The sequence below is a fragment of the Eutrigla gurnardus genome (genome assembly GCF_963514095.1).
Source record: "Eutrigla gurnardus genome assembly, chromosome: 8".
Lineage (NCBI taxonomy): Eukaryota > Metazoa > Chordata > Actinopteri > Perciformes > Triglidae > Eutrigla > Eutrigla gurnardus.
The window spans coordinates 19,813,281-19,833,809 of NC_139922.1; the positions used below are offsets into that span (position 1 = coordinate 19,813,281).

Here is a 20,529-nt window from a genome sequence, read left to right on the forward strand (position 1 = left end):
TCAATTTGTGAAAGTGTGCATTTTCTTTATCCATCAATAATCTGTAATCTTTTCCTACACCATATATGAAATGCTTCTTTCTCAGCCATGCACTGTTGCTGACTGTATGAGACCGAAGGCTCAACAGAAGGAGCTGCACATTGGAGATATGAGTCATATTCATCATTCATTACCAGTATAATAACATGTTCCATCACCATAAAGCATGTGGCTTTGGTAAGATTAAAATCAAGCCCCAGGCAGTGGTAATGTTAGCACAGTTAACGGGCAACTAACTGCTGTATTTACATTTTTTGTGAGGTTTTCTGTTCTCACTAATGCAACCATCATTTATGGGCTTCCAACCTGTCCGTTCATTGCATTACATGAAAAGGTCTATTTGAGTGTGGTTTAGTATTTCCATTGCAAGCATTTAAAATTCCCTGGAAAGAGGAGTTAGTTGTGACATTTTCACATCAAGATTTTCTGATAAAGATGTAAAGTGAATAAACAGAACAGCCAATTCAGGATAAATCATGAGAATAGGAGACCAACATGTGATCCAAAACATTAATTCATGGTCAAGAAAATAACACCAGACTTGGGAAATATTTAGCAATAGCACTTTATTGAACACAAACAACCCTAAGCCACAATACTGAATGACAAGACCAATTGGCTGCAGCAAACATTTTATAAAATAGATTCAGGTTTAATGTCACTAAATTGTTTTTTTCCTTTTCTTTTAATGTCAGAAAGACAGATGCAGGTTTTTCCAAAACAGTGAATGATCTTTTACATATTCAACATTTTTTTTGTAACAAATCATCATTCACATGTTCACACAAAGGAATAACAAGGCAAAGTGCTTTCAGGATTGCATTGTCGAAGGAACAAAAACAGAAAAATGAATGGCTTGAGGTTTAGGTGAGACGGTGGGTGGGCGACGGCGAGTGGGGGGCTGTACCTGTCCTGGAATAGGCGTGGGCAGTGGGTTGTTGCATGTGTGTGTGTGGGGGGGCTGGTCAGAAAACCTCAAACCTTTCACCTTGTCCTGTACCCCTTGTCGTCAAAATGAATGTAAAATGTCGGGGCAGTGTGGAGACAGGCGCCTATGTAGCAGAATTTGGTTTGGAGTGGACAAATGGATTCAAAGGCATACGGCTCGAGGGGCTCAAACTCGCCCCCGTACAGAATTACAAATCCACCTTACTATCTTCCTCGCGACGACCTGTGGTATCATTAGAACTGGAGGGCAATCAATGGCTGACCCAGAATGTAGCTGTAAACGTTGAAATAATGCATACTGTAGTGCTAGACAGGGAAGTATACGCACCAGAGGAAACCAAATTAGATGGTTAAAAAAAAAAAAAAAAAAAAATCCAATCCATGGTTACTTATTTTCAAAAAGAAAGATGGATCCTCTGACCATTCACCACTGAATGTTAAAGGGGATAGACTATCATCATAATCTGCATCATAACATTGTCTGGCTTCACATTCCAGCGGTATTTTGTCGTATAAATGCTTCTCATAAATATTTTTTTTTCAACGTCAAATAGACATATACACATACAGCACAACCAAGCACACCTTTTTATGTATAACTACCATTACTTATGATAAATCTGTATTCCTGTACTGTGAAGAGACGTTTGTTTTGTTTTTTTGAGTCAGAACAGGTGGAGAGACGAACAATACTCAAGGCTGCAAAACAAGGAGGTAGGAGAAATGCTACTGAAAAACAGCAAGTGATGCTAACATGATCGTTCATTTAAATAATCGCCAGATACACGAGGCATCGACTCGACTCCTTGAACCACGCTAGTGCCAACAGTTGCTATTGCGATCGGCGTTTGAGGAGCGGCGTGTAACAACTGTAATGTCAGATTTTCACCATTGACCAGCAAATTAAGACACAGAAATCTCAAAATTGCCGCATTCCTGATAGCTCCAGATGCAGACTGTGGTAGCAGCTGTGGTGATTTACTCACTGAAGAAGTCTTAGAGGCCCATTCTGCTTAAAAAAAAATAAAAATAAAAACATTGATCGTGTCTTAACCCTATATTTTCTGACTGGTCATATTCTAAATTGGCTAATTTCAACTTCATTGGTCCTGTTGTCATCACAGGTGTAGAGACCAAGCGGCTGGTGATGGCATTGACTCCTTTTCACACAGTAGAATAGTATATTTGCAGATTTGTAAATGAGGTAATCGGCGTTAGGCTAAATAGGGAACCCTGTCATTGACACACATGCCCATTTCATTCACCAGCAAAAACAAAAAAGCTTTCCTCAATCAGTGGGACAGGACTCTGGAAATGAAATCAACTTTGGAATGTTGGGTGGATGAGTCAACTTTTTTTATTTCAATTTTTTTTTTTTTTTTTTTTTTTTTGAAGGTGCACTGTGAAACTATTTGATTGTAACTCATCACATGCCCTGATTCAGAGTCCTTTCCGTCATGATAAGGGCTCCTTTGTATTTTCCCAGATAAGCCACTCAAAGTAAGCAGGCAACCCATTATCTTTTTTTTTTCTACTCTTCTTTAAATTGCAATTAATTAAGGCTGCCTCAGCAGCAGATCAATGCCTGCTTTAAGTCCAGTTGTGAATGGATTGTTAATAGCTTGTGAGTCGCAATGAGTTGGCAACATCTACAGTGAAGCGGACTAAACAAAATAAACATGAAAGGGACTACCCGCTACTCAAACGTCACAGAACATGCAGTATTACATCCTTTCCTACAGTAGGCTATTCCTAATAGCACATTCAAAAGGGGCTCCTAACGGGCAAATTCTCTGATATGGCTCTGCTTTAGAGTACTCAAGCTTGGTGTGAGACTACTTCCACTGTGGGCTCACAGAAGGAGCAAGTCTATAAGGTGCTCCGTCAGAAGATTGCTGCCTTATTTCACCTGCACAAATACGTTGCGTCATTCAGTTCAACAGTAAACACAGGAAAGTGTTCTCAACATTTGTTTTCCTTTGTGTAAATTCAGTTCATCCCCCCCTCCCAAAGACACATCCTCTGCTGGTGAAAACAAACGGCACTTTCAAAAAGGGGAATGTTTCTCTAAAACCACAATCACAGGACCTCCAAGTAACAAAGTCTGAAAACACATAGGCTATACAGTAGATATAAATCTCATGAGTTTCTTAACTGTACAAGCTGTAGGCTACACGCTGAAAAGGGAGAGACACGCAAGAACCCTTAATGCTTAACAATGAAAACAAATATAAGGCATTTCATATTTCCTTTTATCCGCATACGTCACTGACAGCAGGTCTAAATATTTTTGAGAAAACATTTCATTCAAGGAGGAAGAGGATGCATATACACATCGACACATGCAAATGAACATGTCTACTGGCTATAAACCAGAAGTTCAAACTACAATACCATCAAAGTCCATCATTAAAAAAAAAAAAAAAAAAAAAAAACGCACCTACTCAAATCTATCAGTCAACTTGTGCACAGTCCTTTCTCTGAGCAGGCAGCTTTTAAAAGTTGGATATCACAGTTTTAAGATTGAAATATCAAACACTCACACTATATCAAACGCCACCTCTCTGAACAAAAGCAAAAGGACGACTTGAAATCCTTCATTTGCTACAGATGAGCGACTTTTGGTGTTAACAAAAAAAAAAAGAAAAAAAGAAGGGCATATTAAATAATAGTTTCTTCAACCGAGGAAGCAATGATAAACAAAAGGTTATTGCACGTTTTTATCTTTTGTCTATTTCAAAACGAGGTCAGCTTGAGAGAAGAGGATTCATGCCTTAATGTCGTGGTATGACAACAAATGTTACGTCACTTCTATTAGTATGATCACACCGTTATTAACACTGCACACAGCTACTACTGCAACCCTACTTGTAGTCGGCCTACCCTAAATAACACAAAAACAATCTCTACAATCAATTTGCAACACAGTCACAACAAACAGTTTGCCTAAACTTGTTCTTGAATGCAGGTACCGCGCCGTTTTTTCCACGATGCCGTTTGCATTGTGAAGTTACTTAATCGTCGAGTTGAGAGGAACCAAAACGGAGCTCCGGTATTCCAGACAACGGTCTTTCTACAGTTAATGTGTTACTGACAATCAAACTTCATGTTCTCAGCAATCAGAGGAGTCTGATGGTTTTTTTTCGCTGCCTAAATTTGGTCTAATAGGCTCCTTTCACTCTGCGGTGTTGGGAGAGCTAACCGAGCCCCGAGGTGCCTTCTTTGGATTTGTGCTTTCGAACTATCGATCCCCCGTCCATTCAATGTTTGATGTGCCCTAAAATCGCATTCGGTAATGTGCAATTTATTCTTGCCACCAAAAGGGAGCACTCAGTCCCTGGAAATGCATCAGGACATCCAGACTTATACAGAAGGAGTTATGTTTAGGCTTTTCTTTTCTCAGATCACATTGGGCTGAAATAATCACGCTCAAAGAGAAAATGAGCCGATCAAACTGTAGCCGTGTACTTTCAGTGTAATTTCTTTTTTTCCCCATTATAAGGCTTCTGGGAAATACAAATGGAAGACCGTACCTTTCGGTAGTAACAAATAAAAGGCACCATGCCACCACTGTGCTCGATATTACACAGGTCCTATTGGTGGGTGTGGGGGGGGGGGGAGGGTGGGGGTGTGGGGGGGGATTAATAACCAAGTGTTCAGGCAGGGATGGCGGTCAAACTAGCATTAGTCATAAAGTCAAATTGTATTGTTTTGACTTACAGAGGTAAAGTTTTTTATAGCTACCTTCATTTCCCACCTGTAATTAGACTGTACCCTTCACCCTTTGTGACTTGCACCAGATAACAGACTCATCTGTTGGTTGTAATGACGAGAAACACGTTGAAACAGGGTAACTATGCTTTTCTATTCTAAAAAGGGCATGTTTGCGCATGTTTCAGTTCAACATGCATATACTGAAAAGCCGCTCGCACACACACACACACACACACACACACACACACACACACACACACACACACACACACACACACACACACACACACACACACACACACACACACACACACACACACACACACACACACACACACACTATAAGAGAGAAATCTACACAACTGGCATCTGGAGAAACAAGAAGAAATCATGGAGGATAAATGTCAGCGTCGTCACACAAAAGATCACTGATGAGGTAAAACTGCAGGTCCAATAAAAAGTACAAGGTGCAGTCGGCTGCCCCTTTGTAAGGTAGGAAACGTGAGACATCCGCTATCAATAATCTAACACTTCCGCGTAGATACATCTCTCATTTAGGCTGGTTTAAGCAGAATTACACTACCCATGACAAGATGGACCACAAGATTTTAACTCTTTGTTAGCATAGCTGTACACGCATGTATTTGTTTTTTTTCCACAAGAATTTTCCTTTCTATCCAACTATCTATTGAGGTACACCACTTTTTTTTTTATCCCCAGCGTCATTTGGCTCTGGATGACGGAGAAACCAAAGTTGATTGTTTTACGAGTGAATTCTGAATTCGTTCATTCACAGTGGCAAATATGGCGATATCCTAACCTCTCACGACAATCTCTGCACCGCGGCAACCTTGAGCTATGTGCTACCCCAATCGATCTGTGTGCTTCTCGACACCCCAAAAAGGTGTCCATCGGAACCAAAATTAGCCAAGATTTTTTGTTGTTAAGCAATCCAACCAAGTAGCATAGCTCTATACGCAATGCAACTCATCAGGTACCGCCGGGTATCGTTTCCTTTTTCAGCTTTTAAGGCAAAAGGCTCAACAGTGGATCAGAAAGTTGAATTGAAATTTGCCATTTACTTCAAGTAAGAACCGAGACATCCATTGAGGCAAATCAATTCTATACTGTATATATACCATGCTCTTTTTTGGACATCATTTTTTTCCTACCACCTGGTAACACACACACACACACACACACACACACACGCACACAATATAAACCATCTTGTTAAACAAATGCACAACCAAGGGGATTGCTTTGCCAATACCAAAGGGGCTAACTGTATTCTTCCAAAAAATATCCAATTATACAAGAGACTCCAACCGACTACCAAATTTTGACAGAATACTTGCATTTAAAGTACTAATATCCCATGCAAATATGTAAATAGTTTTACTTTGACTAATATAATTGATGAAAAGACATGCAGCTCCAAACATAAAACTGATAATCCTGCCTACGTCTGAATAAATTACTGACCAAGGAAGTATGATTTATGTCTAAAGGCAAATAAAGGTTTCTATGGCACTAAATGGGTGTAGCTTAGGTGCATTTTTGTCAAATATAGGCTATTTACGAGTATGCGTGATCATATCTACTGTAGACCTTTTTGTCCCTCTTGTTTTACTGTACTGTAAGGCAATCTCAATGGAATGGATGAACATGAATGTTAAGTTCATCTGAACTCTTTGTCTTCCGTTTACCTTGTAGGCTACACTCCACACAAATATATATATATATCTATATATGTATCGAGAAAGAAGGGTGATATTACTCAACAGCAGGCCTATTCTCCAACAATGCCAACAAAAAAAAACAACCCCTATACAGACCCTCAATGCAGGAAGACTACTACGCATACTGTATAATATGTAGAGAATTAGGTTATTACATGCTACCTGTATATTCATATCTACACAAGACAAATGAAGAGCAACAGTTTAAAGACAGGAGAAAGCAAATTGTCCCACTCTAAACCGACCCTACATTCATTTCAGTCAGAGAAATTCATGGCTCAGATTTGATGGTCAGACTGTAAACTGCTTGAACATATGCATAAATCCATTGCTGCTTTACCAAGAGGGTTTCCCCCTCTCAACACATTTTGGCAAAGAGGCCTTATTTGTGACCAAAGATTATAACATCTAACCCGCATTTTAAATCTTCCATTGGCATTTATGCTATGATTTACTGAATTGTCCTAAATGGATGGCAGTGCAATGTTTGTGCTGCACACTATTACACACACACACATACACACACTCTCTATTGCTACAATTGGACCTTTCATTGCTTTTTTTCCGTTTCTGACACCAGATATATTGGATATGCTCTGCTTGCTTAAATCGTTTCTATATCAAAATTGTGATCCAGCTCCTTGCGCAATCACTCAATTCTCACTGGTACACACACAAAAAAAAGGGGAAAAAAAAAAAAAAGGAAAAAATTAAATAAAAAAGCATGTATAAGAATACTGTGATACAACAAAAGGATTCAGTTACAACTTGTATAGTTGCAGGGGCAATGGCTCCATTTACTGGTCAGATGAGGACATCATAAGAGAAAAAAAATCCCTGCCTGAAAAGACCGGTCTGACAGCACCTACAGATGGCAGAGAGAGTATATAGAGTATTTTAATTAAGGAGCCCGCCCGCCTGAGGTGTCTGTTGAATCACTGGACTGACTTCAAGTGACTTAGGCCAGAGTCTGTATTATTAACAGTAGGCTGGGTAACGTAACCTTGTCACTTTCTTTTGGGCTGGTTGCCCAGAAATAGATAACACGTACACACGAAAAAAAAAAGTCAGTGGGCAGTGGACACTGTCCCGAAGTACTCACAATATTTTTAAAATAATGCATTATTAGAGTAGAATTTTGTTGCAGCCTTTGCTTCGTCTTTAACAACCCTACCTTCCTGTATTCAGCAGCAACACACATGCATGTAAACATAAGTACATACATTACATCTGCTCCGTTTTGCACACTTAGAACCTGAATGTACTAAAGTGCGTGCTCGACTATCTAATTAAGTGCTGAGTGGGATTAGGGTTAAAAGGGTTTTTAAATAAATGTAGACGTAATGATCCTACTGAGATCTGATTGGATTAATAAATTCTGCCTGATGCTATTTCAGCACAGATCCTGAGATTACAAAACAATTATGTACCTAATCCTAATGTTAATAATGATAATATAACTGTTCTCATGAAAAAAAAAAAAAAAAAGAACAAAAAGGCTGGGGATCACCAATTACAGTAGCTCAAATTTCATTTCAGTCCGTTATGGAGGTCAACTGAAATGTCAACTACCAAATCTACAACGCTGACTCGGAGAAAACCACTGCTCTGAAATGGACTTTGTCAGTTTTAGTAAATCAAGTAAAAATACTTCAAAAATAATAGTTTTTTTTCGCAGGGGTATTTAACAACATCGCCAGTCTAGGTCCTCATCTCTCATCCAGTCAACTAATGTGTGCAATTGTGCCACTTCATTACCAGCGAATATGAAGTTATCACACCGATGAAAACAATCTGACTCAGTGTAATTTAACCACCAGCAGATGGTCTTAAAAAAAACAAACTAAAAAAAACAAAACAAAAAACAGACAAGACGACAAAATACCATAGATATAACATCTAAAAGTCACAAACAGCTCTAGTGGTCCGATACAATCATCTTTAGTACCAGAAATGGGATGAGGAGACAACAAAATGGATACCAAAAAAAGCACATATTTGGATTTCTGCTATTCCTGAAATCTAAACAACAGGTATTGGCCTAAGCAAAGATCCCTCTCCTTTTCCTCTTAGCCCTATTTGCCTCTGTAAGGGATACCAACTCTCTGGTCATTGATAATGTCAGGACATGACCAGGCTATTTCCCCTCCCCCCTACAAGATACTATGAGTGCAACTATGGGTCAATGCTGTTGCTATCAAACGGGTGGAAAGATATTCAGTCTCAGGGCTCATCATGTTCTGCCATTACGCAATCCAACTGAAATGATGTGTTACGGAAGGCATGGGTCAAAAGGCATTTCATGAGATGCCATAAAGGCAATCCAGTGCATTTGTGTTGACACTGACAGTAAAATGCCCGGCACACACAGAGCCATTCGTTTAGTCTTTAGGTAATTTTTTTCATGAAATAATAATAAAAAAAAAAAAACGGAAAAAAATCAAAACACATTCCAGGGAAACAAAAGCCCTTGTGACAGTGATTGTCTATTCAATAACGTTAAACAAAAAAAAAAAAGGCCAAAAGAAAATATTGCTTGAAAACTGCCCAATAAAAAAATAGCAGACGTTACTCTTAATCTGTTCAAATTGATCAGTTAACAACGGAGAAGTTGAGATAGAAGCTGTTAGATGTTTAAGACTAGTTCACCAGCTCCAAGAAATACTCCTGCAGTGCGAGTTGGTTAAAACCACAAAGCCGATGGCCGGTTCAACTTCAGAAAACACAACGAACACAAAGAACGTCACGAGTGCCTAAAAAAACAAAAAAACGATTGCTGTCTTTCGATAATTAGGCCGTTCGAATTCAGAAATCTTAAAGAAAACGGAAAAAAAAACACTGTTATATAGATGGGAAATAAATTGAAATGGCTTGTTCATTTATGTGCTCAGATATATGATGCTTTGATGAGGTGTTGTTGGCGGATATTACTAGTAAAGCCTTCTAGAAATAAACAAGGCCTCAGTCAGTCACTATCCTACAGTAGTTCTCCAGTCCTACAAAAAGAGAACGTTAGGCCTACGGACCCTGGGTGAAGATGAAGCAGCTGCTAAACGAGTTGACGAGGTATATCAAGATCTATTGTCTTTCTCTATACAGTACAGTTCATCTCAAATAAATAATTTATAGCCATAATAGTGTTGATCAACTTTGGTCATAAGTTATATGCTTAGAAACATTCTAGCTTAACAAACACTTATTTAGCATCTTTAAAACAAAGTCAGCATTCGGAACAAATCAATGTAACAATGCCGACTTGGAACATTGACCTCCTTTGGAAGGAGACATGCTAATGTATTCAGCAGCATTACCAAATTATCTTAAATGCCAAACGATTCTAGGCTGTACATTTAAAGTACACTATGGAATTAACATCTTTGTGACCCTTTTTTCCAAAATTTCGGATTGTACTGTGGTACAAAAGCATTGCACTCTTAAGCAAAATTTAGATTTTTTTTTTCCCTTGTGTGGTTCCTTCATAAAAATTCTAGGCTAACGGACAATTAAAAACGAAACCAAAAAAAAAAAGGAGAAAGTAAATATAAATCAAAAACAAACAAAGAAACTCTTTGATCACTCTTTTGGGAAGGCTGTATGTTCCTCTACAAGGTCACCACAACTGATTGAAACATGATATGACCTTTATATTGAGTGATATGAAGAGAAAGACAGTTGAGGATACAGAGATCTCCATGCTCTTATACGTCGGTTATATAATTATGTCAACATGGTTTTAAAGGGTTAAATGATTTCGAGATGGCCAGATTGCTAGTGTTTGTTTTGGATGCCACGCTTCGTCTGAGTGACCTTGTAGAGCAATCCGCCTCTACATAGTAAGCACTACTAGGAGATGGAGGAATGGGATCTAATTGCATATTAGGTTTGACTGCACCTCAAGAGAAGACCAAACACTCACGCACACACAGACACACGAACACATACATACAGAGAACAGACATGTGGGTGGGTGCTCTCCTGGTCCTCTGGGCCACGTTAAAGGGAGTCCCCCCCCCTGGTGGTGATGATGGTGATAGCAGCTGACTGAGGGGGGCACGTGACCTCACTCAGACAGACACCCGTCCAGGCCAACCGGTGCACCATGACGGTCTTTGACGTAGCCGTTGTGGAGGCCGTTGCTGGGAAGGGGGGCGCAGGTGGCGGTGATGCCGCAGTGCTTCAGCAAGTTAAGACCCGGGGAGGGGGAGACGGTGGGAGAGGGGCAGGAGCAGGAGGAAGGGTCCCGCTGGGGGAAAGGCTTCATGGTAGAGAGGATCAGAGCCAGGCAGTCTGCCACGTCCTTGTTGGGAGCACAGGCCAGGGCTGGGGTGTGGCCTGATCGACAAAAAGAAATCCACATGAGGGCTGAAATTAGTCCCGAGAAAGTAGATCCATGTTGAAGTTGGCTGGAGGAAAGCTAGTTAAAGTTTACGATTAGCGGCAGGTTGGCAGTACAGTCCTGCTTGGATAAATAACAGAGTTAACGGCTCACGTTAACCAACTTGACGGTAGCTACACGGAGTAAACGCCGTAGTTACCGTAGCTCTGCTCATATACGATTCATAGTAATTAAGCTAAAACATTATGAACATTGTAAGATTCTTTTAATGTCCAAACTCTAACTGACCTCAGTGTAACAGCGCTTTATCTTTAAATCATACTGGATGAGCTGAAATGGCTAACAAAGCATAGAAGGCCTCACCTTCCTCATCCACAGCCAGCACCGTGGCTCCTCTACTCAGCAGTGCCTGCACCACCGTCGCCAGGCCATTTCGTGCTGCAAGATGGAGGGGCCTGGAGGAGGACGGGGGAAGCAAGGGAGACAGCTGTCAGGACTACTATTCATCATTTTAATTTTAATAGCGCAATGGCGTATCCATGATCTGTACGGATCCTCCAACACAGTTCTGCACACGGCTTGATTAACACAGTTTATTCAAAGTGTGAAAAAACGTTGTCCTAAGTATTACAAGCTTCTCACATTTGCAGAGCGCTGTTGGTGGCATTTATGAGTGTGGGACTGTGGATCTCTCCCAGAATCAGCAGGGCACACATCTCATGAGCCTGAGGGACAAAACAAAAAGACAAAAAAATAAAATACATGGGCATCTGCCGATTTACTACTCTGTCTAGTTGCTGAGCACTCCAAAACAAAGTGTGCTGGATTACAGTCAAGCGTTGATGCACAGCACACAACAGAGGAGCTGTGTGTACCTTGCTGCAGGCCAGGTGCAGGGCAGTGTTCTTGTTCTCATCCAGCAGTGTCAGGTCAGCCTTGGCCCGGTGAAGAAGGATGGCTAGGCGACAGCAGGACAACAAGACATTTATTTCCTGCATCTACAGCTGTCCCGACAGTATAAAACAACTAGCTCCGTAAATTCCCCACGAGAGTAACGGGTCAAAGACTTACCCACGGTGCCACTGTGTCCCTTGTCAGCGGCGACCATCAGAGCAGAGCACCCGCTGTTGTCCACCGCATTGATCTCTGTCCCGTGGCGAAGTACCAGCTGAAGTCCCGCCACATCCTCGGCAAATGCAGCAGCATGCAGAGGGGTCCTACAGGCACAAACATCGTTAACACTTCAGGGCCTTTGCAGTTTAATTTAATATCAATCAATCACACAAGTTAAAGGGATTAATCAGAGTTTTGAATAGGGTGTGATATCTACAGTAGATGATGGTCTTTTGCTCTGCAGTCTCACCTTCCTTTGGCATCTCTGGTGTTAATCATGTGGACCCCAGCAGAATCCAGCAGCCTCTCCGCAGCACCACTGTGGCCATTCATCCTACAAGCAAGAGCACGGAGTCATTGAGACGATGATTTCAACTCGACCGACAAATTGTGTTGTTTCTTTGAGTAAGTCGTTTGGACACGGAAAGACACGACGGCGAGAGCATATTCCAGCGTAATACTCACAGAGCACAGTGCAGGGGGGTGAAAGGGTTTCCCTCATCATGGATAAATGTTTTAAATTCAAGTAAAACCTCCAAACAGTCTTCATGCCCTAAGAACAAACACACGTTGGGCATTGCGGACAGCAGATGTCACGGTGATTAACTGCAACATTTAGGGATTAGCCGTTTCCAGTTGATCAAACTAAGCAAACCTTTGTAAGCAGCCCAGTGTAATGGGGTGTATTGTTTGTTGTCCAGCAGTTTATCTTGTGGGTCTGTTGCCATGGCGGCCTGCACCAGACCCGCCAGGATCTCCGTGTGGCCTCTGGATGCAGCGTAGTGCAGCGGTGTCCTACCCTGAACGTCCCGACACAGCGCAGATGCTTTGTGCTCCAGCAGGGCTGTCACACAGTCATCGTGGCCCAACACCGCCTGAAAAACAACAGCAAGGAGTGATGAGACATTCTCAATTAACAACTAGGACTCCGTTATCTACACATGGATCACATCAGCATTATTAGATCTAGCCTACTTTGCTGGAGAGGGATTTATTCACTCTTATTCAATAGATATGTCAAATGTTTTTTTTAAATCCATGAAAAAGCTAAACGTCTGTCCACCTGGGCTCTGTTCCTTTGACCCCTATGACTCATTGACAGATGGTGCTCATAAAAAGGAGTTTTAAGCATCCTTCCTTTCAGTTAATATTTTACTCTTTTGCCAACAGCCACATGTGTAGAACTGCTAGATTGGGCCTAAATGCATCATCAACCAGGTGCCTTTTTGACTATCTTATCTAAACTACTACGGTTGGTGGTTACGGTCCAGGTTTCAGTTAATACAACAGAATGAATATTGACAACGTTAAGTGTTTCACTACCAATTAGTCTCCTATGAGTTTTTGTTGTGTAAATGGTACTTTGCATTAGTGGGGTTGTTGACCTACCCCTCTGTGCAAAGCTGTGCTGCCCCTCTTGTCCTTGGCATCTGGCAAGGCACCCTTCTCCAACAGGAAGTGGACACAGTCAGTGTGACCTCCTAAAACAGCCAGCATCAAAGGGGTCCTGAAGGGGAAAGAAGTGACAATTAAGACATTTTAACTGGGGGTTCATTAGTCAAATTAGCTTTGGACATTAAACTGTTTTTGAAAGCTGAATGTACGAACGGGAGCCATGCTTTTCAAAGACAACGACTCACTGGCCAAATTTGTCTGCAACATTGGTGAGATCCCCTTCCTCCCCATAATCAATCATCATGCGCAGGCAGTCGGAGTGCCCATTGGAAGCTGGTTTGAAACAAAAGTACAAGAGAAAAGAAAAAATTATTCTCTGGAACATAAAATCGACACTTTTCAGGTTCAGTAATCAGAAACATTGTTACGCCGTGTAATCCTCCATCAGGGAGCAGTTTACCTGCAACATGAATTGGAGTCCACATGAGGCGGTTGTCATTGAGGAGACACGAGGCCCCCTGAGCCAACAGCACCTCCACGCAGCGGGTGTAGCCTTTCTGGGCAGCCAAGTAGAGTACAGAACGCCCTGCAGCGTCCTGCATGTCCACGTAGGCTGCAGTCTCCGTCAGCACACGCAGCGCCTGCCAGTGGCCCTTATCGGCCTGGGGGAGCATAGGAGGGCAGTCAGAAGGTGCACACAGTGGTTGATTACAAGCAGTTACGACCCAGAGAGTTGGTTAATGTGGAACACTTACAGCGAGATGCAGAGGACTGACTGGAATACTGCTCTCTATGTCACCTAGTGCATTAAAGGACATCTCCAGGAGCTAAAAGAGTGATTGAGGCAATAAGTAAAACACAATGTGCTTCACATATGAATATCAATCAAAGCTGCACGTGGACATTTTTCATTTTTCATGCACAGCCTGCTAAAATGATTGCATGTGCATTGAAATTTCCTTAGGCAAAATAACACTTCTGGAAGCATATTTCACCCAACAGAACAAATAAATGTGTGGGCCTAAGAATGTCTTAAATCTACCATGGACTAAATCTGTGACATCTGCTGGAGTGGAATACGAGTATGAGTGTGTTTTACATTCCAAGTTGTGAAGTGATTTCAGATGAAAAACAGAAAAGCTCACCAGCTCCAGGTTCTGTTTGTTGCCATGGTAAGCTGCATAGTGAACAGCACTGTAACCCTTTGAGTTGACCATGGAGGGATCGGCGCCGTTGTCCAGAAGGTGCTCCAAGCAGCTGTGATGAACGGACGACACAACACGTAGAGAGCGGATGAAGGATGGAGCTAACTAACTTTAGAAAGCGGTTGCCAGATTCTGTGCACATGTGAGGAAATGCATCAACGCACGGGCAGCAACATTTAAATAAAAAAAAAACGAATGCAACAAATATTGGTTTATTGGTTCTCAAAATGCTTGCCAACCATTTAATTCAGGGGCCTTCAGGCACAAATGTTTTCCACAAACAAACTTGGGAGTCCGTTTATTGAATTTGAAGCCTTGATCACATTAGTCATGGAAAAACAGGAAAACAAACCAGTACTCACAAGTACGACTCCTTCGCCTCATCCTCATCATTCTGATGGTTCCCAGAAAAATGACGATCAACCCTGAAAACGAAGAAATTGCTTTCATTCAATAAACTTTGTTGAGGATATCATAACATGCACATCCTTCCAAAACCACACATTCCATGATGTTTTATTGAGATAGTTACGCTGCCGTCTTATAAAGTTAATGCAATTTGACTATGAAACCAGACATTCATTAAACTGCTGGAAGTGAACATGTATGAGTAATGAGAGAAGAAGCTGAGGAAGACAAGGCCAAGAAACTTTTTTTTTTTTTGGTTTGCCAACTTCTTGGATTTCATAATGGACCTGCCAATTTGACAGTTTCACCAGAAAAAGAGTTGACTTGCTGCCAGACTTGGAACAGAATTTGGTTGCGTCTGGTGTTCCACAGAAGAAAGAGAGATATGGTTTCCAACCTGCTGAAGGCTTGGGAGGCGGCAGAGTAGTGCAGGGGAGTACAGCCTGTCTGGTCAGGCTCATTGACCTCAGCGCCAGCGCTCACCAGGGTCACAGTGCACTGGTACCTCCCATTAGCAGCCGCATAGTGCAACGGTGTCCTACAGGGAGGGTGCAAGAGACAACGCAGCCACTCAGAATAGTCACATGTTTTAGGTTGGCGCTTCAATCGTTTTACAGCAGCAACTTAAAATGTCCAACACAGGGGAGGGGAGGCTCACCTTCCCATAATGTCCCTCTTATTCAAGTCGGTACCGCTGCTCAAGAGCAAGTTCAGACATTCAACATTTCTGTAAAGGAAGATAAGATTAAGTTACAGGTGGCATGCGTTAGATTTTGGTCTCATTTTAATATCCCAGTGACAAAGAAGCAGACACGTACCCTCCAGAGGCAGCAGCATGTAGACACGTCCTCCCGAAGTTATCAGGGGTGTTTATGTCAAACCCAGCCGAAAGTACATGCTCCTTACTCATGGATGAAACTATACTATACAGCTGCCCTATAGGGGGTGAAGAAACAAGCTGGTGATAACAGTGCATTGATGTAGGAGATTGAATTAATCAGAGCGCACACTTTCACAAAAAACACCAACCTGAGGAGAGTAACTTGCGACAACAGTCTGAAAACCCGTACAGCACAGCTAAGTGCAAGGGGAACATTCCATGGATCCCACGTCTGGAAAGGCCAAAAACATACAAAGACAATGTTAGAAGGGAAACAGTGAATTGTAGAAATGTTACTAGGAACGCACTGACCTGACTTTTTAAATCCTGATGATGCTTATTTCTATTAAGGGCTGTGCTATACTGTATTTTTACAACTCAATGGCTCGATTATACACGTTAGTAACACATGGTTAGGCTTTTTTTTTTTACGATACCTGGCCGTGTCTGCTCCGTTGGTCATCAGAGTGCTGATCAGCAGTTCGTGGCCGTACTTAGCAGCAACGTGGAGAGGAGTATTGCCATACTTATCCACACAATCGATTTCCCCACCTGATGGAAAATAGGGAGTGAGTGAATAAATACCCATCGGCACCAACGCCTTTTTATGGATCAGTCAGACAAGCACGGCCATCGTTACCGTTTTGGATGAGGATCTGAGAGCGTGTGAAGCGTCCATGAATGGCTGCCATGTGCAGGGGGCTCTTCCCTTCTTTGCTCTAATAAACACAAAAACACAATCGTTTTTTTTGAGAAAGCTTCGGAGCAGGTAGCAGCAGTTAACATGTAGGGAAGTCAAACAATTAATCATACAATGATAAATAAATAGCTAATACACAAATGCATATGTATTCAAATATGCAAATATTTGTATTGTGTGTGGGAAGGAGAGCAGCACTGCCGTGGCACACAAAGTTGAAATAATTGAAATTAAAATGTAACGTTAAGTCAAGCTGAACGAGGAATAATTCGTCAACAACTGGAATAATGGCAGAGAACTTGGCCACAGATTGACATCGTGCTTTAGCAGCAAGCGCTATGTTACGTCATGTAAACAAACCGCCATTCAGCTGTGCACCAAGATCAGATTGAAGACATAACTGCTTGAAAGATGGGCGAGTTGTACTTGTAACAAAAGCTCCGCTCTTTTCAAGCAGCTAAATGCATGCATGCGATCAATTATCCACGTCTGCAGATTTACATAAAAAAAGAGTTTCAAAAGACAGGAATGTGTATTATCTCATCTTCCCATATGTTCATTTAATTACATTAACAGAGCACAGCTGTACTTTTAGGGGACGGAAAACATAAACAGTTAATTATCATCAAATGACCTGATTACTAATAATAGCAACACATAAAGGCACAGTAAATGAAGTAAACTGCATTAGAGAATCTTCGGCACATTTCCTACCTGCTGGTTGACATCTGCCCCATTGTTGACCAGCAACTCCAGACAGAGGGCACCGTTGGTGGAGACAGCGGCCAGGTGCAGAGGTGTGTAGCCGCATTTGTTGGGCTGGTTAACGTTAGCGCCGTGGTTCACCAGCTCGGTAGCCACAGCCTCCTGTCCCATGTAGCAAGCCACGTGGAGTGCAGTGTTTCCAAAGCCATTGGGCTCATCAATCTTGACAGCAAAACACAAATGTGACACAAGATCAGACTTAACCTCGAGCCCGAAAGGAAGGACTCTTGGGAATCTTTAAATAAGGGTCAGATTTCAGCAAAAATTATTGGATATACTTGAATGAACAGACAATGTTGCAGCTTAATTTGGCTCGTAAAAGAGAAAAGAAAAGAAAAATGACTCACCTCGATCCCCATCCTCAGTAGGTACTTAACGATTTCGAGGTGACCACTTGCAGCTGCAGCATGGAGAGGTGTGTAGCCCTGCTTATCCTTGCAGGTCTTGTCTGCACTACGGGACACCAGCAACTTTACAACCTCCGAATGCCCTACGGGAAACACAGAAATGGAGAAACATATTTTAACATCTCCTCTAAAACAAATTGTATTTAACCTGGCAGATTTAAAGCAATAATGGCTGCAAACAGGGAATGTAACATCAGCGAATGTAGTGACTCTTACCACCAGTTTATGACGCAAGTACTTGGCAATGTTACCGCTCGTCATTTGAGTGAAGCTTGTAATGAACAATAGGAGCTTTTACGACTATTTGACAATGAGAATGTGTGCAGCATTGGCAAGAAAGTGAAACTCGCTCACCCAAGTATGCAGCACAATGGATGGGCTGTCTTTCCTTCTTATCGATGGCACTCAGGTTGGCCCCTTTGTTCAGCAGCAGCTTCACCATCTGTGAGACAAATGAATTCAACTGTAGGAAAAAAAAAAAAACACTCATAGATTCTCAAGAAAATCAAAATATAAAAAGGGAAGCCTCACCTCCTGGAAGCCACTTTGAGCCGCGTGGTGCAGGGCAGTCCTGCCAGTGCGGTCTGCCATGTTCAGGTTGCTCAGCTGGGTCAGCAGGGCCTCTGCGCAGCGCGTAGCACGGTTGGCAGTCGCCACATGCAGTGGCGTCTGCCAGAACTTGTCTCGTGCGTTTGCCTCCGCTCCGCGCCTCAGCAGCAGACCCACTGCCCTCTGGGGAGAGGGAAGCAATTACAAGCGTTTAAAGCATATATCATATCTGCAGTTTTTTGCTGCATTTCCTTCAGTCAGCACAATATTTTGGTGCATAAATCCAAATGAGCTCTATAATCACCGTGGGCGAATACGGAATGGCATTAAAAAAAGGATGAGATCATCCGACAACGACAATTAGGGATGTGTGTTTATTGCTTACTTCATTCCTGGAAGCAGCTGCCCTGTGCAAAGGGGTCAACCATACGTGGTCTTTAGCATTAACAGTGGCACCTGGCAGACAAATCAAAGAGAAACATTTACAACAACAAAAAAGGAGTAACAAAGATGTTGTAGGTGATTAGAGCCAAAGAGGTGACAATGAGGGTGGCGTTTGTTGGAGCGGTGACAAAAGGGTGAAGTATGCATCACATTCCACATGGATAATGATCAGCAAATGCAAAACCAGCAGCTCGCTCACCTGATTCAATGAGGAGGTCCATTATATGGACGTCTCCCACACAGGCAGCAGCATGAAGTGGCGTACGGCGCTCTTGGTCCTGTGGGTAATAATCAATTAACAAGGAGAATACGACGTTCAGACTTCAGGCCTTAAGTCCTCCGTCGCCATCGTAACTGAAAGTGCACCACACGTACCAGTGCATTGACATCCTCCTTTTTGTGCAATAATAGTTGAACTTCTTCAGCATTACGATTGAAGATGGCCTGGACCAGAGGAGGCTGCAAACAGAGAAAAAAAAATACCCGCTATGTAACGTTGCATGTAATAACGTTGATCCGGAGCAGCGATTCATAAATGTCCATTACGCTGCGGTGTATCCCAGTGTTTTTCGGGGAAACGGTTGTAAAAAAAAATAATGCCACCGTGCTGTTAAATGGTGCATGTTGGTGCGTTTAGTGTAACGTAAGGTAACGAGTGTGAGTCTTGATTCCCTCCAGCATATACACGGAGCCCTGGCTGAGGCCTACAGGCCCCTTGTCTCACTACTTACGTCAGCTAGCTCCAGCGAGCTAATTCTGCTACAGAGCTGGCCGCGACCCAGAGCAGGGCCGAGACAAGAGCAGCAACGTATGCGTTGACGTAGAAACACCGAACATCATCACTAACCAAAGGGGGTTATATCAATAAGTGTCCGATATCTAGTTTGATGAACATGCAGCGCCAATAAGTTAAAAATAACACAAAACTCGCGCTGCGAATAAGACGTAGAATATTGCGCACAAGCGCAGGTCTTTGCCAGCAAATAGACTGCGCCACAACACAAACACGGAGCGCTTTCTCTCGGCGTACCTGGTCTGCAATGTTAAGTACTCCCATCTCCCAAACTCAACCAGGACGGAGCTCCTTCATGAGGATAAAACTTCGAGGTATATTGCGGTGCGCTACTGTATCCACTTTTCAGACTACACCCATAGCTGGTTGCAAACAGAAAATGCGGTCTTGATCTGTCACTGTTGTTGTCTGTATCCAATGTCTGGTCTGACGATACAGGCTACGACTGTGCTGGTCCGCCTAGAGGCGTGGCGGTCCGTTTTCGCCTGCTCGGGTGAAATGGCGCCATCGTGTGGAAAAAAAACGGCAATGCGTTTATTCTGACCGGAGGTGACAACATGGATGGCAATGTCTGCACTGTGTGCGAGGTCAAGTGAAATGTTTAGGTTTAAGAGGCAACAGAACAACTCTTAATAAAATGATGTAAGCTAGTTGTTGTTATTAGGAAGTTTATTGTAGTTTGGTAATTTGTTTGTGGCCTTTTTGTGGCCGCATCAGCAGATGGACAGATTCTATTGAAATTATTATGATTGTTGTGATTATCATAATAACAACACAAATAACAACAACAACACCAACAATAATAATAATAATACATATTTGTGAGATTTAGGTGGGTTTTAGGACATTACTTTGTGAATAATTGGAAATATTTAATATTCAATCATTTTAAAATATTTGTTGATTTAGAAAAAAAGGTTGTTAGGGTCAAATGAACAGTAAACTGTCCCGTTTTTATTTAATTGTTGTTTTAAATATTGCTATTATTATTATTATTTTTATTTTTATTCAGCCGTTAACCTCCAACACACTAGGGGGCAGCATTTCACCTCAGATCTATTTAGGGCCAAGCGAAGTGCAACCTACAGAAG

The 20,529-nt window shown here is 42.1% G+C and overlaps 1 protein-coding gene across 1 annotated transcript; it reads right to left on the minus strand.

Annotated features, from left to right (window-relative positions):
* Positions 1–588: 588 nt before the first annotated feature.
* On the minus strand, positions 589–19,881 carry ankrd52a (ankyrin repeat domain 52a). Its single transcript, XM_084014687.1, has 28 exons — positions 19,676–19,881; positions 19,021–19,104; positions 18,845–18,923; positions 18,587–18,657; positions 18,184–18,384; positions 18,007–18,094; positions 17,593–17,735; positions 17,195–17,407; positions 16,421–16,499; positions 16,218–16,332; positions 15,930–16,012; positions 15,719–15,836; positions 15,559–15,627; positions 15,298–15,438; positions 14,855–14,917; positions 14,433–14,544; positions 14,043–14,114; positions 13,748–13,949; positions 13,533–13,620; positions 13,282–13,399; positions 12,548–12,767; positions 12,358–12,445; positions 12,143–12,226; positions 11,851–11,996; positions 11,655–11,737; positions 11,422–11,504; positions 11,143–11,234; positions 589–10,775 (listed from the first exon to the last, which is right to left on the minus strand). Exons 1-28 carry the CDS (start codon positions 19,700–19,702, stop codon positions 10,504–10,506), a joined length of 3,234 nt encoding a protein of 1,077 aa, XP_083870813.1. The 5' UTR covers positions 19,703–19,881; the 3' UTR covers positions 589–10,503.
* Between the last annotated feature and the right edge of the window lie 648 nt (positions 19,882–20,529).

Bases quoted from the DNA above. Each gene is read 5' to 3' on its own strand.
- ankrd52a (XM_084014687.1), bottom strand. From the start codon at position 19,702: ATGGGAGTACTTAACATTGCAGACCAG. The intron at 15,837-15,929 runs GTTGGTGTTTTT...CACCCCCTATAG, and splicing joins TCGCAAGTTACTCTCCTCAG to GGCAGCTGTATAGTATAGTT. The intron at 12,227-12,357 runs GTGAGTATTACG...TCTTGCTTGTAG, and splicing joins ACCCCCCTGCACTGTGCTCT to GATGAATGGCCACAGTGGTG.